Source organism: Aythya ferina, assembly GCF_964211825.1.
Source record: "Aythya ferina genome assembly, chromosome: 4".
Classification (NCBI taxonomy): Eukaryota; Metazoa; Chordata; class Aves; order Anseriformes; family Anatidae; genus Aythya; species Aythya ferina.
In genome coordinates, this window is record NC_140300.1 from 34,963,637 (window position 1) to 34,981,490 (window position 17,854).

The 17,854-nt window shown below is 44.7% G+C and overlaps 1 protein-coding gene across 1 annotated transcript in view; it reads left to right on the forward strand.

Annotated features, from left to right (window-relative positions):
* The first annotated feature begins 437 nt into the window (after positions 1–437).
* FAT4 (FAT atypical cadherin 4) overlaps positions 438–17,854 on the forward strand; it is a 142,315-nt gene continuing 124,898 nt past the window's right edge. Inside the window, exon 1 of the mRNA XM_084518475.1 lies at positions 438–5,801. Within this exon, the coding sequence (XP_084374601.1) occupies positions 519–5,801 (5,283 nt within the window). The 5' untranslated portion in view covers positions 438–518. The remainder of the gene's footprint in view (positions 5,802–17,854) is intronic.

The window sequence follows — 17,854 nt, forward strand, 5'->3', positions numbered from 1 at the left end:
GGGGTCGGTCCGTGCCGCGCCCCCCCGGCGGTGTCCGCCTGCCCCAGGTGCCGTGCGGTGGGCGGGCGGCGGGCGGGGATGGAGGCGTTGCTCGGCGCCTGGCGGCCAATGGGCGGCGGGGGGGGAGCGGTCCCGGGCGTCAAGAGGGAAGGGGTCCATGAGCGCGCCGCAAAGTTGGGGCCGGGCGGCAGCAGCGGGCGGCGCGGCCGCGGGTTGCGGAGCCGGCTGGGGGGCGGCGGGGGCTCGGCAGCGTCTCCTGGACCGCCGCTGGGCGCCCGAGCCGGGCATGGAGGAAGCGGTGGCGGCGGCGGGGCGGCCGCTGCTGAGCAGCTTCGGCGGCCGCTGCTGAGCGGCGATGCGGAGCGCAGCCCCCGGCCGGCCCCCGGCCCCCGAGCGGCGGCGGCGGGCGCAGGAGGAGCGGCGCGGCCCCTGAGCGCGGCGCCGGGCGGGCAGGGCGAGCGGAGCCTCGCGGGGAGGGAGCGAGGGAAGGGGCGCGGAGCGGCGCCCCCCCGGTCGCCATGGGCCGCCCCGCCGCCGGCCGCGGGGCCCCGCCGCTGCTGCTGCCGCTGCTGCTGCCGCTGCTGCCGCTGGGCGCCGCCGCCGAGCCCCGGCAGGTCTTCCAGGTGCTGGAGGAGCAGCCGGCGGGCACCTGGGTGGGCACCATCGCCACCCGGCCCGGCTTCACCTACCGGCTGAGCGAGCGCCATGCCCTCTTCGCCATCAACGCCACGTCGGGCGCCCTGCACACCCGCGCCACCATCGACCGCGAGAGCCTGGCCAGCGCCGTGGTGGATCTGGTGGTGCTCTCCAGCCAGCCCACCTACCCCAGCGAGGTGCGCGTGCTGGTGCTCGACCTCAACGACAACGCGCCCGTCTTCCCCGACCCCTCCATCGTGGTGACGTTCAAGGAGGACACGGGCAGCGGGCGGCAGCTCATCCTCGACACGGCCACCGACGCCGACAGCGGCACCAACGGCGTGGACCACAGCTCCTACCGCATCGTGGCTGGCAACGAGGAGGGACGGTTCCGGCTCAACGTCACCCTCAACCCCAGCGGTGAAGGAGCTTTCTTGCACCTGGTTTCCAGGGGTGGGCTGGACCGTGAGGCCACCCCCTCTTACCAGCTGCTGGTGCAGGTAGAGGACAAGGGCGAGCCCCGGCGCCGTGGGTACCTGCAGGTCAATGTCACTGTGCAGGATATCAATGACAACCCGCCCATCTTCAGCCAGACCCTTTACCAGGCACGTGTTCCTGAGGATGCACCCGTCGGGGCCAGCGTTCTCCAGGTGGCAGCAACTGATGCTGATGAAGGCACCAACGCTGACATCCGCTACCGGCTGGAAGGAGGTGACGGTGGCGGCGGTGGTGGGGAGGGGGCTGGCAGCCTCCCGTTCGAGGTGGACCCTGAGAGCGGGGTGATCCGCATCCGGGAGCGCTTGGACTATGAGACGCGCCAGCAGTACTCGCTGACGGTGCAGGCCATGGACCGGGGGGTGCCTGCACTGAGTGGCCGTGCCGAGGCCCTCATCCGCCTGCTGGACGTTAATGACAATGAGCCCCGGGTGAAGTTTCGCTACTTCCCGGCCACCTCCCGCTTTGCTTCCGTGGATGAGAACGCAGCCCCTGGCACCGTGGTGGCCCTGCTGACGGTGAGCGATGCTGACTCCCCTGCTGCCAATGGGAACATCTCTGTGTCCATCCTGGCGGGCAACGAGCAGCGGCACTTTGAGGTGCACAGCAGCAAGGTACCCAACCTCAGCCTTATCAAGGTAGCAGCTGCGCTGGACCGGGAGCGCATCCCTGCCTATAACCTGACGGTGGCGGTGGCTGATAATTACGGGGCCCCACCACCACCCCCTGGCTCCCCCACTTCTTCCTTTTCCTCTGATGGGGCGGTGGCGGCTCCTGTGAGCCGCTCGTCGGTGGCAAGCCTGGTGATCTTTGTGAATGACATTAATGACCACCCCCCTGTCTTTGGGCAATCGGTGTACAGGGTGAACATCAGCGAGGAGGTGCCGCTGGGCAGCTACGTGCGGGGCCTGAGTGCCACAGACCGTGACTCAGGCCTTAATGCCAACCTCAAGTACAGCATTGTCTCGGGCAACGAGCTCGGCTGGTTCCGCATCAGCGAGCACAGTGGGCTGGTCACCACAGCCGGCCCCGAGGGTGGCACCGCTGGGCATGCTGCAGGTGCGTCCCCCTCCGTTGGGCTGGACCGAGAGACAGCTTCTGAGGTGGTGCTCAATATCAGCGCGCGTGACCAGGGGGTGCAGCCCAAGTTCTCCTACGCGCAGCTGGTGGTGACCATCCTGGATGTCAATGACAACAAGCCTCGCTTCAGCCAGCCTGAGGGCTACCAGGTGTCCCTGGCTGAGAACTCCCCGTCAGGAACTGAGCTGCTGGTCCTGAGCGCCACAGATGGGGACCTGGGGGACAACGGGACTGTCCGCTTCTCCCTGCAGGAAGCTGAGCCAGCAGTGGCAGCGGTTGGCCCACCCCTGGTGTCCCCTCGCAGGATTTTTCGCTTGGACCCAGTGTCGGGCAAGCTCAGCACCATCTCACAGCTGGACAGGGAGGAGCAGGCTCACTTTTCCCTGCAGGTCCTAGCTACTGATTTGGGTTCTCCTCCCCTTTTTTCAGTAGCTCGGGTTAACGTGAGCCTCCTGGATGTGAATGACAACAGCCCTGTGTTTTATCCTGTCCAGTATTTTGCCCATATCCAGGAAAATGAGCCAGCTGGAACCTATGTAACCACAGTGTCTGCCACTGACCCTGATCTGGGACCCAATGGGACTGTCAAGTACAGTATCTCAGCTGGAGATACCTCCAGGTTTCAGGTCCATGGCCAGACAGGGGTCATCACAACTAAAATAGCTCTTGATAGGGAGGAGAAAACTGCTTACCAGTTGCAGATTGTCGCCACTGATGGTGGTCATCTGCAGTCACAGAACCAGGCCATTGTCACCATCACTGTGTTGGACACTCAGGACAATCCACCTGTTTTCAGCCAGGGCATGTACAGTTTTGTTGTATTTGAAAATGTTGCCCTGGGTTACCATGTAGGTACTGTTTTTGCTTCCACCATGGACCTCAATACCAATATCAGTTACCTTATTACAACAGGTGACCAAAGGGGCATGTTTGCCATCAACAGAGCGACGGGGCAGATCACCACAGCCAGTATTATTGATAGGGAAGAGCAAGCATTTTACCAGCTGAAAGTGGTGGCTAGTGGCGGGGCAATAACTGGAGACACCCTGGTCAATATAACAGTCAAAGATTTAAATGACAATTCACCGCACTTTATTCATGCGGTGGAAAGTGTAAATGTGGTTGAAAACTGGAAAGCTGGGCATACCGTATTCCAGGCTAAAGCTCTTGATCCTGATGAAGGTGTTAATGGCATGGTTCTTTACAGCCTTAAGCAAAACCCAAAGGGCTTGTTTTCAATCAATGAACAAACAGGTGCTATAAGCTTAATAGGACCACTGGACATAAATGCTGGGTCTTACCAGGTTGAAATCCTGGCCTCGGATATGGGAGTGCCACAGCTGTCCTCTAATTTTATCCTGACCGTCTCTGTCCATGATGTGAATGATAACCCTCCTGTGTTTGACCAGCTTTCCTATGAAATCACTATTTTGGAGTCAGAGCCTGTGAATTCCCGGTTTTTCAAGGTGCAGGCTTCTGACAAAGACTCGGGAGTGAACGGTGAGATAGCTTATAGCATAATTGAAGGAAATACTGGGGATGCCTTTGGCATTTTCCCAGATGGACAGCTGTACATAAAGAGTGAACTGGACCGTGAGCTTCAGGAAAGATACGTGTTACTGGTTGTTGCCTCTGATAGGGCGGTAGAACCGCTCAATGCTACTGTGAACGTTACGGTAATTCTGGAGGATGTAAATGATAACAGGCCATTGTTCAACAGTACCAACTATGTGTTTTACTTTGAAGAGGAGCAGAGGGGTGGTTCATATGTGGGTAAAATAAATGCTGTAGACAAAGACTTTGGGCCAAATGGTGAAGTCAGGTACTCTTTCGAGCATATGCAACCAGATTTCGAGCTGAACACGGTAACTGGGGAAATAAGAAGCACTCACCAATTTGACAGGGAAGCTCTTATGAGGCAGCGGGGAGCTGCAGTATTTAGTCTTACAGTAATAGCAACAGATCAGGGGTTGCCAAAGCCTCTAAAGGATCAGGCAACTGTACAAATCTACATGAAAGACATCAATGATAATGCCCCCAAATTTTTGAAAGATCTCTACCAAGCTACAATATCAGAATTGGCAGCAAATCTAACGCAAGTTCTGAGGGTTTCTGCCTCAGATGTTGATGAAGGGAATAATGGATTGATTCACTATTCTGTAATCAAGGGAAATGAAGAAAAACAGTTTGCAATAGATAGCAGCACAGGCCAGGTGACCTTAGTAGGCAAGCTAGATCATGAAGCTACTGCATCGTATTCTCTTGTCATCCAAGCAGTAGACTCTGGAACAGTTTCCCTAAGTTCAACTTGCACATTGAGCATTGATGTATTGGATGAGAATGACAACAGTCCTTCCTTCCCTAAATCAACTTTGTTAGTGGATGTTTTGGAAAACATGAGAGTTGGTGAACTTGTTTCCTCTGTCACTGCCACTGACTCTGATTCAGGTGACAATGCTGACCTCCATTATAGCATTACAGGGACAAACAATCACGGGACCTTTAGCATCAGTCCCAACACTGGTAGTATTTTTCTTGCAAAGAAATTGGACTTTGAGACGCAGTCATTGTATAAGCTAAATATAACAGCAAAGGACCACGGAAGGCCACCACGGTCATCTACAATGTCAGTGGTAATACACGTTAGGGATTTTAATGACAACCCTCCTAATTTTCCTCCAGGGGACATTTTTAAATCTATTATTGAGAACATACCTGTTGGTAGTTCTGTCATTTCTGTGACTGCTCATGACCCAGATGCGGATATTAATGGGCAGTTGACATACGCAATCATTCAACAGATGCCGAGAGGTAATCATTTCCGTATAGATGAAGTCAGAGGAACAATATTTACCAATGCTGAAATTGATCGTGAGTTTGCTAATCTCTTTGAGTTAACAGTCAAAGCCACTGATCAGGCTGTTCCTGTGGAGTCCAGGCGATTTGCTTTGAAGAACGTGACCATTTTAGTGACGGATCAAAATGACAATGTTCCTGTGTTCATATCGCAAAACGCTCTTGCGGCTGACCCTTCGGTTGTGATCGGTTCGATCCTAACAACAATTATTGCTGCAGATCCTGATGAGGGCGCCAATGGAGAGGTGGAATATGAAATAATCAATGGAGATACCGAAACCTTCATTGTGGATCGCTATAGCGGAGACCTAAGAGTAGCATCAGCTTTGGTGCCCTCTCAGCTCATATACAATCTCATAGTTTCTGCCACGGATCTTGGCCCCGAAAGGAGGAAATCTACCACTGAAATGACTATAATTCTGCAAGGGGTTGATGGGCCTATTTTCACCCAGCCGAAATACATAACCATCTTAAAAGAAGGTGAGCCTATTGGGACAAACGTGATATCTATAGAAGCGGCTAGTCCGCGGGGTTCTGAGGCCCAGGTGGAATATTACATCGTGTCTGTCCGGTGTGAAGACAAGAGCCTGGGGCGCCTCTTCACCATCGGGCGCCATACCGGTGTCATCCAGACTGCTGCCATTTTGGACAGGGAACAAGGAGCGCGTCTCTACTTGGTGGATGTTTATGCCATTGAAAAGTCGTCAGTTTTGCCCCGCACACAACGAGCAGAGGTATAGCTTTTATTCAATAATTATGTGTTTGCTCTCTAAATAAGCTGTTTAATGTATATGGTTTTAATTGAATATTTTATAAATATTAGTGCACAGCAGAACACCTGAATGCCAAGTCTGCTGATTCATTAATTAGAGAAAACCTTTCAGCCTGTATACTTCAAACATTTTTTTTTTCCCCTCGAAGCTGCCTCTCTAGGAATTTCAGAGAGGATTGGCCATAGTGCTCAAATTTGACTACTATAGGCATAACATTGGCCAAATACATTTTGGGTACTGAATGCTTTAGGTCCTAAAAGCTTTAATCACAGGCATATCATGAGTTTTGCACACCTTCTCATTTTAGCAATCATTAATTATTTTAAGTCTTTGTATTCCTGTGTGAGTTACAACCAAAATACTGACATGATTACAGTAATGAAAGATGTTGAAGATTGGCCAGGAGGGGATTGCTCTCTGAACAGTTCATTTAGTGTCTCCAGCCTGCCTTGTGGTTTTCCTGGTGAAGCCCCTCAGACAGATCTCCACATGCATCTCTAATCTACCGTTACTTCTTTACCCGCACAGATGAGCATGAAAATGCTCTTGTTTCTCTTCTCTAGTGTGACAGACTGAAAAAGTGTAACAGTTTAGCAGGCACCTTTCCTTATTAGAAAGCAATTTGCTTTGGCGTTGACTCGAGGGTCTTTAAATGTGCTCTATATCACTAGCTTGAGCAGCAAACAGGTTTGAGACATCAGCAGTGAAGTGCAAGTATTTTAATTGCCACAGAGTATGGCAATTGGATGACAGACCTGAAATTTTACACCATTCTTGCCGTCTTGCACGTGAAGACTGAGAGACCTGTTGTGAAAGGGGGCCTTGTGTTTGGTTTAGCTTGCACCACGTTACGGAGATGCCTTCTGTGCTTTGGTATGAGTCATTTAACTTGCACTCGCTGGAAATTTGGGTCTGGCACCACTGAGTGTGTCAGCCAGTGGGGGATGCTGGAAGTACAGTGGTTCAACCATTTCCCCCGCCAGCTAAGCCCATTACCTCAGTATTGCATAGCCTTGTGTGTCCCAGGTGTTACCCCCATCTATATTTCCACTTCAGAATTATGTCTTTGTCTTGAGTCACCAAGGTGCTTTTTTTTTCTTCTTTTTGATTTTAGCAGATGGGGTATTTCTAATTCTTGCTTGACATCTGTAGCTTTTTCTCTTGTCACTTTCTTTGTTGTTGTTTTTACTGTTTTTAGGTATGGTCTGTACGTAACCTGATTTTCCTGTACTGACAGTGATTAATGCTTTGTAAAGCACTGTTGTCAGACAGGGAATCTGAGCAGAACTCAAAGATTTCTCAGTGTGTATGAGTGAATTTATCTCAGCAGCATATGTGCTGTTTGCTGTTGATTATTGTTTTGAAGTGTATCGGAACATGACCTGTTTGCTGCTGCTGGTTTATATAGTATGCTGTTTTCATGGGTAGATTTCTGTCACACTGGTGCCTGCATCCCTGCTAGCAATTTGTAAAAGATAAAAGCAAAAACTGATTTAAAAAAAAAAAGAATTATTAGTTACATTTTGTCTTGATGGACAGTTATTTTAAGGGTTAAGCCTTTGTCAGTGAGCTTTTGGATCGCGATCCTGCAGCTTGGAGTCTGCCCACATGACTGAAGAGTTTCTTGACTGAAGGGGGACTCACAGGAGACCCTATGGTTGCAATAGGCTCACACATTGTAAAAGTATTTAATATGAATATTTGGTGAGCAGCGAAAAGAACAACTATTGAAACTTTAAACAAATTTTACATTGTTGAATACAAACCACTCCTGAAATCAAAAACAAATGTTTTATTCTGTAAAGAATATTGAAAGCAATGGTTGGGAGCTAGGATTTCATATTATTACTTACATGTTTATAGCTTCTTAAATGCGTCTTTTCCCAAACATAATTAGCGTACAGTGCTTCTTTAGAAATATATTATAAATTATAATCAGCTATCAACCTTAAAAAACATAACCATATGCAGTATTTCTCTTGACTGATTTCACTTCTCTGCAATGGCTTTTGCTGCCCTGCACTTGAACAAGAACTACTACAGTGAAATTCCTTGCATAAGCTGCCTGTCAGTGGGTGCTGAATAAGCAACGCAGCTTTTTTCCATGTTGCTTATGGATGTTAATTTTTTTGCTCACTGGGACAGTGGTTTGATGAAATGGGTGTGCTCGATACAGTCTTAGAGTTTACTGCCAATCTTTTATATGAAACAGCTGATACCCAAGTAGATGACTAGTGTCTTTTACCTTTAAAAACCCGCACTCATGCTACAGTCTTTATGCATCAATTCTATAATCCAGAAGCTTTAATGTTTTCCTTCAGCTCTGATTTTTATGGTGATGGTTCACAGAACACAGACGAGGGATAGTGAATGTGCATGAACCTGTAGAGGTTATAAAGCCACAAAACCTAAGTGTTCTTTCACACATAATGTCTTCAACTTTTTTAACATTTACATGACAAAATGAGGACTGACCAATTTTGGATTCCTCTGTGAGAAGCAGGTTATAAAGCATTTCTCTACACACACAGACAAAGCATAATGGGTCTGGCTGGTATCACAATACCTGACAGTTTTTAAGCAGATAGCTGTTATGAGAAAAAACTCGAGTGTTGTGCATTATCTTTCTTCCTTCTCATACAGCGTGTTGTTTTGCTGTTGCATCTGGTTAAGGAGGAGGGAAAGAGCAGCAATAGGTTATGCTTAATAACTTTCTATTCTTACTGCCTGTAGCACCTTCTGCCCCAATACCAGACATCATCCTAATTAGAGCGTGGCATGTGTGTGAACCAGAGAGCACTTTGAGCCACTCAGCAAGAAGTTGTTATTCCGTCTTTTTTCTAACTTGGGCTTTAGGAATGGTTTTGGGTGGCAGGCACCTGGTGTGAAGTAGGGTTTTTTGCAGCTTCAAAGCAATGACTAGGCATCGTCTAAGAAGAGCAGGCTTGTGTGAAACCACTTATAAAATAAGTGAATCCTTGTCCTTGGGAAATGGCTTTTTTTTTTTTTTTTTTTTTTTTAGGTTCTGTTATTAAACTCTTTCTTTCTTTTTTATAGTATCAACTATATTGAAATGACCTACTCAGTGCTCCAACTGAAAAAGTCTCTCCCACCTTTCACATCCATCCCTGGGGTTTTCCCTATATGATCCCACTACAGAGCCATTCATTGCATAGCTATCCGGTTTGTACTCTACCCCTTTCTGAAGGGAGGGTCCAAGGTAAGAGCTATGCATTGGCTGAATCCCCTTCTGAACACAAAGCAGCTGAAAGTGTAGACTTGCATTCTTTTCAGTAAAGCAGGTAAACAAGCTAAGAACTCTTTGCCTCAGTTTCTTTTTTGAGGTGACAAGTGATAGGATGTAAGACAATGGTGTCAAACTATACAAGGGGAGGTTTAGATTGGATATTGGGAAGAATTTTTTCATGGGTGGGGGTGGTCAGACATTGGAATGGGCTGCCCAGGGCAGTGGTCGAGTCACCATCTCTGGAGGTATTTAAGAGCCACGTGGATGTGGTGCTTAGGAACATGGTTTAGTGGTGGACTTGGTTGTGCTAGCTGATGGCTGGACTTGATGATCTTAAGGGTCTTTTCCAACCTATATGATTCTATGATTTACAGTTTGTGGGTTTTTTTTAGCACTTAGGTCTCATATTTGTGCATAATTCTGTGCTCGTTATTGCCATATGGAAAGAGAAGTGTGAGTTTTTTGGAAAAATGCAGGTCATGAGGTAACGTTTATGCTCAAAGTACTACATAGTTTGAGATTTGCAAGGAAAACAAATGCTTATTCCATTGTATTTTACAGCCAATTTGTGTAATTTTGGATAGTTATTAAATTTGAAAGCTGCTTTATTATTTTGATTTAGCCTATTTCTGTGTAATCTACAGTGATAAACCAGATTATTTGACATTGTATGAAAGTGTTCTGTGATCAATCTTATTTTTTTTCCCCACTTGTATTAGTTATTAGGTGTTGCATTGCTCTTCTCTGAGAGAAAAATAATGTAGGTGTCCCAAAGGGAGCCCTTCTGTTTGCTATTTTATGTCTTTTAACATACTCGTGCTGGAAAAACAAAGAAACAAAAAAACCAAATGCTTAGCTCCTTTCTCCTGGCTTTCCAACATAAAATCTCTTTTAACCTCTTCCAGCAAGGATGAGGATTTCATCATCGTGATCCTATATATGTTACAGAGTGACTAATGCGTATGGGTATCACTGGAAAAGCATGTGATTATATTCAGTCTTGCCTTCCAAAGCAGTCGTGTGGTGTATGTTATTTTGGGGGATTGTATGTTGTAATCTGTGTCTGGGGTGGCAGTAATGTAAGGAACCTATGGACGATGTTGTTATCTGTGCCATGTTACTAGGGATTAAGCAGAATTAGACAGAATCTTAGTTTGCATGTTTAACCCTTAAATGAACAGATTCATTGGGAGGAGTAATGAGTTTGCTAGGGACCAGCAGTGCTAATGTGTCTGTCATGTGTTACCAGGAAGAGGGTAACAGTTGGGGTGTTGGACTAGTTCAGTCCTTTTATCAGACAAGATATGGGGATTTCAGACAATGCAGACTGCTGGCGTGGTAAAGGTCTGGAAACTAACGGAGGCAGGCAGACTGTGTAGCCATCTCCCTCTGGAAAGAAAATCATAGCACATTTTACCATGACTCTGTGTGAACTGCAGCTACAGCCATAAAACCCTAGCTGCATAGTGTAATTAGTTTGTGCAGCTTTTGACTCAGCCCAGCCTAGGTGCTGTGGCTTAGCTAGCTCTGGGTCATTGTAGCACCACGTGGGTCCTTGCTCAAGTGAGATGGAGGGCTTCAAAAGCGTCTCCTCTGTTTCGTGTATATTGTGCAGAGCTCCAGAAACCCAATGGAAAGCAAAGTGATACTAAGCAGGAATGACAGGATACATTGGAGAAGATGCAGGCAGAGCCATAGGAGCATTCTTGTCTCCCTCCTGTTTAGGTTGGAGGCTGCTTCAGAGATGTGAAGGTGCTGCCAGGGTTGCACATGGCCTAGACTTAATATCTCTCCCAGGGAGGGAAAGGTGTGAATTGGTAGGGCAAGCAAAACATTGAAGGTGTTACTTCTCTAACAGAGCTAGCCAAGGATGGAGGGCTTTAAACTTAGAGAATGTGAACCATTTTACCAAGTCTTATCTGGCTTTTCTCTGTATTTACCAGTGCAAATGGGAACAATGGAGTACTCCCTGTATTCATACTATTTATAAGTCATTTTATTCTTTAATGATACATGGCACGTTAATTGTAGCTTGACAAAGGAAACTACTTATGAAACATTTGAGTAAACAATGAAAATCGGCCTTCTTGTCCAAGTTCCAAAACCTTTTTTTTTTTTTTTTTCCCCCCTAGTGCTGGTATTACTGATGCTGAGAAATCTGGAACTAAAGGTATTGCTGTCACTTGCACTGATCTTAAAAAAGGGATCTATAAGCTCTCCTTGAACTAGTGTGAGATGGATGTGACTTATGTTGAAAACTGTTCCAAACCAATTAGTGGGTTTCAGTTCAAAGCTTTTAATCTTCTCTCATTTCTTTAATAATTCTGCTTTTCTACATTTTCTCAATATCTAGAGTTTCTAATTTCTTTGCTGTTTTTGCAGCTTTGGGGCATTCTTGCATGTGAGGTCACTTCATAATTTTTATGTTAAAAATCACTAGACTTTAAAAACAACATTCTTTATTATGGAAAATATTTTTCATGTGTCTCTAATGCAAACATTAGAAATAATGGCTCACAACCAGTGTGAAACGTTTGTGTGCTTATTTTTGCTAAGTGTTAAATTCTTCATACAAATCTCTGACTGATTCTTAGGTTCTAGTGATGGTAATTAGCAAGTCCTTTTCCACGTAAAATGATACCCCCCCAACCTTGATGGAGTGCAGGTTTCTTTCTAAATGCTAGTGTTATGTGGAAACAATCGGTGGCTGTTCATTTTGGAGAACTTCAGAATTTAGGCACCTCAGCATGCCTGCCCTCTTGGTGTCTCCTGCTCTCATCCCCAGCTTTGCTGCAGTAAGACAATGTTGCTGTTGGCTCCTTAAATCTTTGTTATTGTCTCTGCCTGTTTCCTGAGTGTATCTTGAACTTTGAAGTAGCGAGTGCCGCACCTCATCAGAGGGTGGTTCGTACCCTCTTGACTGATGGAAAGAGGCTCCAGAAGTTTTTGTGGTCTTTTAGGTGTGTTTTTTTTCTTCTTTTTTTTAGGTCAGGGCTGAATGTTGTTAAAACACCACTCCAAGGGCTATTCTTTCCCTCTCCATAACAAAGTGCCTGTTTTGTGTATATCAAAGCAACCCCGGAGCATGACATAGCTATACTAGTGTAGTTTGTTTTAGCTGTGTCTAGACTAGGGAGTAGCATTACCGTTAACTCAGTTTGGTTTGTTACCCATGTAATTATGTCTGTGCAAAACCTGTGTGTGGACAAGCCCTAATACTCTAGGGTTCTAATTAGAAACAAAATTTACTGCGAAGAAAATTGAAGTAAAACAAAGACTTTTCTTAACATTTAGTCAGGAAAAGTGATGCCAGATCAGTATGGTACATCGTATGATTTGTTTCAGTAAATTTATAGCCTTAATTCACTTGCCAAGAATAATACCAGATATGTTGGGAAACTGTGTCTTTGTTTTACTATGATGTTTCTCTCTATTCTAATAAATCTTGTATTTAATTAGATCACTTAGTCTAGACTGTCACCCAGGTTTGTTTTTGTAGTGATCTATTTTTGTTTACCTCCTCAGAGCAATAGCATACCAAAAGGAGAGTAGAACAGATGGAAGCTGATAGTTCTGATTATACTGTAAAAATACATACAGTTACATTAGTTAATTCAAAGGAATTTCAAAGAGTCTGTTATGAAGTGGTAATTTATATGCCAACAACTATGCAAAAGGTAATGAAAACAAGCATTTGCCGTAATATTTCATATTCTGCAGTCTTCACGTGTGTACACACTGGGAGTAGGCTATTGTTTGTATTGACATAACCATCTTGAATTGGTATATCATGGTTCTGCTATGTTTACTGCAGACATCCAGCTCTGCAGACAGGTAGCCATGCTTGTGTTATCTGTTGCAAACATTCAGTAGCCTCTGAGGTTCAGACAGATGGAAGGAGCTTTGTGGCTGCTGCTGGTTGAGAGAAGCATCTATCTTCTCACAGTGAATCACCTTCCCCCTCTCTCTACCCTCTAGCCTGGAGGTGGTATCCCTGGCAAAGTCTGGGTTCCCTGCAGCAGCCAAGCAAGGGAAGCTAACTCCTAAGAGTCCCATGAAGTTGGTCTGGAGAGGGAAAATCAAAGATTGGAGATAACTCAATGGCAGAGAAGGGTCTGTATAAAGATTGCCTTTTGATGGTGCCCAGGAAATGAGCAAGGGCTGCTGGCTAGCCCCTGCAGGTTGCTAATGTGATGGAAGGCATTCACTGTCTATTCCCTGTGATTGCCATAGTGGGATCATCTCTGAGAGGTGGGTTGTGTCTATCTCCTTGTGGGTGGTGTGTTTAGCCTCCTTTTTTAAAGCTAAAACTTGAAAGGATTTTTCTCACGGATCTGTGTTAAGTAAACAAATGAGAGTAGTTTTGAGATGTGCCATATGACCAGCAAATGAAGTATCATCAGCATTAACACAAAACTGCCATCCTTGACTTCAGATATACACATTTTCCAGTCTCTTGTCTAACTATGCTGCCCTATAAATATGCATGTACGTGCATGTGTCAAAATAATTCTCTCATCAGCTGCTCAGTTGGAGCTGCTTAGAAAACAACCAGTCTGCGTCTCAAGGAAAACTGTAGTCTCCCCTGTAGCATCCACCTGTACTGTTTTCAGATCTCTGTCAAGCCAGGCCCCAAGTTGCCATTACAAACACGAAGTGTCTAATAGGCAAGGGGAACATGGCAGTGCAATTCAGTTCTGTTCCAGTTTCTCCTCTTTGTATTTCTAACCTTCTGAATTTCCTAAAAATCGAGGACACATTTTTCTGTCATAGTACCTCTGGTACAAGATACAACGAAGGTTCAGACCAATGTCGTATGTTGTCTTTGGTGAGGCACATGTGGGCCTGCATTGCAGTACAGTATGTCCCTAGAAACCTGAACTCAGATAGTTTTTGATAAATGGAAGGCATGAGAGAGAACAGTAAACTTCTATTTCAGGGGGTTGATGTTGTTATGGTAGGTGTCTTTCTGGGCCTTTGCAGCCTACTGCTCCAGCATGGCCAGAGGTCAAGTGGGAGTTGTACTGGAGTGCCCAGCGGGCTGGGCCCTGTATCTTCTTGCTGCTCTACTGTTTTTCTGGAAAGCTTCTACCCAGTTTAATACTGCACATCCGTAATCTCTCTCTTTCACTGCTACGTTATATTTAACTTTTGAGGATTAAGGATGCTACTTCTTGCTTGATTCTATTTGGCATTGAGGAAGCCAATAAGATGGAAACTTTCAGTGTCTTACAAGTGCCTTTTGACTCATTTCCAGGTTCTTAGGTGGATATCTATGCTTTATGGGACAGCTTATTAGTACAGAGAGTAACAATCACCCTCACTAATGGGAAGCAAGAGTGGTTTGTTCCTGACCCTACTTTGGGAGAGCAGAGCAGGACCAGAGCTGAGCATGGCAGTACCCTGGTGCACTTCCTGCCCCTGGGAGCTGGGTCAGGGATCATGCCAAGGGTCTTCTGCCAGGTATCGGGGGGAAGCTGCTCCCAGCTGATGCACAGCTCTGCTTTGGTACTGCTGCATATGTGCTTTTAATGTCTACTGTGAAGTGAGGAATGAACAAAGGACAATTCTTGTTTAGTGAGTTGTGGTAATTTTAGTTTTAAAATCATTTCAGGCTTTTCCCTTAAGGATTCATTTGCAGCTATATTCATTTTTAAAGCCTTTGAAGCATTTTCAAAACATGTTTTTGTCTAAAATATGCACAGGTAAAATTTTAATTTACAATTTTAAGCAAGCACATCTACTCATCTTTCAGTTTTTAACTGAGCAGTATACAAGTTTGGGTTTTGGTAGTTGCAACATTTCTTAAAATACAATTCAGAAGAAAGCTGTTAATTGAAAGAATGCATACATGCTGTTTCACCTACCCAAATCTGTAGTCTCCTTTTTAACCTGTACACAGAGTTGATAACCTGGCTATGCCAAATTAATTTGTGTAGCATCCAAATCTACATAGTGCTAAACTTAACTCAGCTATAGCAATTGGTTATCAAAACGATAATTTGATGTGTAGCATCCAGTAGCACCTGGAGAAAGAAAATACCAAGTTCATATCATAGGACATAAGAAAAAAAAAAAAGTTTACTACTTAGAATTTCAAGCTAGAGGTGTAGGTTTGCAACAATCACTGTATATGGGGAAGTATGTGATTATGTTTCCCTTACAGTGTACCAGGAGATAAATTGTTCCTTGGAGAACTAGAGAGAAAACGGAGGTGAGGGCTTTTCATGTCAACTCCTTTTGGATCATTTTTGATAAATTAAGAGAATTCTGCAGAAATAGTTTGGAAGAATAAATAAAATGCCTGAACGATGGCACATGTCTGTAGTGTATGTGCTTAAAGCTTGTATTTTCCATAGGGGATTTCTTGTATCATGTTACACTCTGGGATTCCTGGGGCTTTTCCCCATTCCACATTCTTTATTCTTTTCAATACAACAAATCTTTTTAATCCATCAAAATGTCACACTATCTGAAATATGGAGACATGTTGCAATTACAAGGCTGTTTAGAAACAGAAGACAAACTCAGTAGTTTATTGCACTCTTATTCTTCAGAGACCTGCATTTTTGTTTGTGTGTTTATTTAAATGACTTTTTTTTGTGAGCATGTTTTTATTCCCTTTGAAAGCTGCTAAATAAAGTTTTTATGTCTATCTGGTTTGAGAAAAGAATTTGAGCCTTTATGATTTCAGTGAACAAATTAATGAAAATCCAGATTTTAACCCCAGCAGGGTCATGTCAGATTGTCTGGAAACTAATTTATGGTAGCGATGATCTTAAAAGAAGTTGAGGTTTTCTTTCCATGTTTTTTTCCCTCTCTAACACCACTCTTAACTCATGTACTTTTAGCTTTCCAGGAGTCAGCTTTTATTTTATTTTTACATATAAATTTCTTAACACTGAATAAGTCCTATGATCAGCGCTGTAAGTTGCAGTTTTTTATCATCTGTTTATTTCTCTACATTGTGTTATCAAATGGGGTTGCAGTTATTCAGAATATGGCTAAGTGATAGTGTTGAGATCGTAATTAATTAAACGTAAGCAATGGTGCCTTCTAATTTCAAGTCCTGCAATCGACAGATTTAGACGGCTGTTTGAGCCATGCACTGGTGGAAAGAGGAGGAAGTGGGAGTGAACGTTTTCTTTGCAGGGCAGGATGATATTGGGTAGGAGAAAGCTGCACACATGCCTGCCAAAATACTTGGATCAGACTAAAGGAACACAGATGGCTGAGGCTGATAAAGGTGTCTCTTATTGTTTTTTCTTCTCAGTACTGTTTTGAGTTTGTGTGAGAGAAAGAGGTAAGAGGGGAGGAAGAAGACTACATGAATATGTTTATTTTAATACATTTTACAGCATAGAGAAGAAGTTGCATAAATTCAATAATCCTGTATGTCTGTGCTCAGTAGGACGCCGTATGCTGGAGCTAAGCCTTCCTTTTAGGTTTCGGTAACAAATGAACAATAACGAGCCCTTAGGGATTTGCGCTGCAGTTCTACCAAGTCCTGCTGTCTGACCTTTGGTTCTGATCTCCTCATAGGAAAATTACAATGCAGTGCTGGAAGCAGCTCCTAAGAACTGGACTGAATGTGTTGGCTGCCCTGGCCTGCTCATAACCAGCCCAAATGCTAGTGCTCCTCTTGCGTGGACCCTGCATGCCTCCTTGTTTTTCAGACCACTCATTATCACGTTTATTTATTGTATGCAATCTGTGTGCTTGTATGCATATGTTTGTATGTATAAATAATATCTTGCCTGCAGGAAGGTAGTGCATAAGTCTGCAGTTTGTTTGGCACAGGAGGAAGATGAGCTACTGCAGAACAGGGATGTGTAAAGGAGCTTGTAAGGGATGAGTGAACCGCACACACTGTTCATCTGAGCAAAGTTCTTTTTTTTTTTTTTTTTTAGCATTTCTGCTATTTATTGTTGTAGAAATCAATCAGTCACCACTATCTAGGTAGTACTTTGTCTGAACTTTAAAGTTGCTTGCAGAAATGAGTCATTTTCACCAGACATAGTGGTTGTTCCAAGTCATCGGATCCGTTACACCCCTAAGCAACAACATCCATCAGTGCAGAGCTGAGAAGGAGGGACTAGAAACAAGGCCTTTTTTTCCCTCCATGTATTTAAAGCAAAGTCTTGAACAAGCATCTTCAGTAAGAGGACTTAAGAAAGATTCTTGTTTTCTAAGTGTAATGTTTACCTGCTCATGACAGCTGGAAAGCCACAGGATGTGCCTACAGGTGAGCATGAAAGTAAGACTTCATGCTAGAGCAATTTAATTTCATTCTGAACGTCTTCATCAGTTGCTATCAATAAATTGACACTGCAGTTTTTTTCAGAGGAAAAGGCCAAACTTGTCCGAACCGTCTTTCTTGTCTGTTGTCTTCTAAATGTTCTCTCTACTTCCTTGATCCCCCCCTTATACCTGTATTTTTAAAACAATGAAATACATTTTTTGGTGGTATAACACTGTCCAAAACTGCTGGAGGGAGACAGTGTTTCATTCTAAGATTTGCTGCTATAAAATGAATGAGCTTTTATGATTCCTTGAGGTCTCACATGTGCAAACAGTCTCTCCTATAAATACAGGATAATATTATGAATATTAATTATGGCTACTACTATACAAATAGAAAAATAAATGCAGCCCAGATACATTCTTCCTGGGAAGAAAAAAAAAAAGTCCATATGTTGTGAGCATTAAAAGGCTGCTTTTTTCCGTGAAAATGTATCATTGTTATTACAGCTTTGGCTCTCTGAAG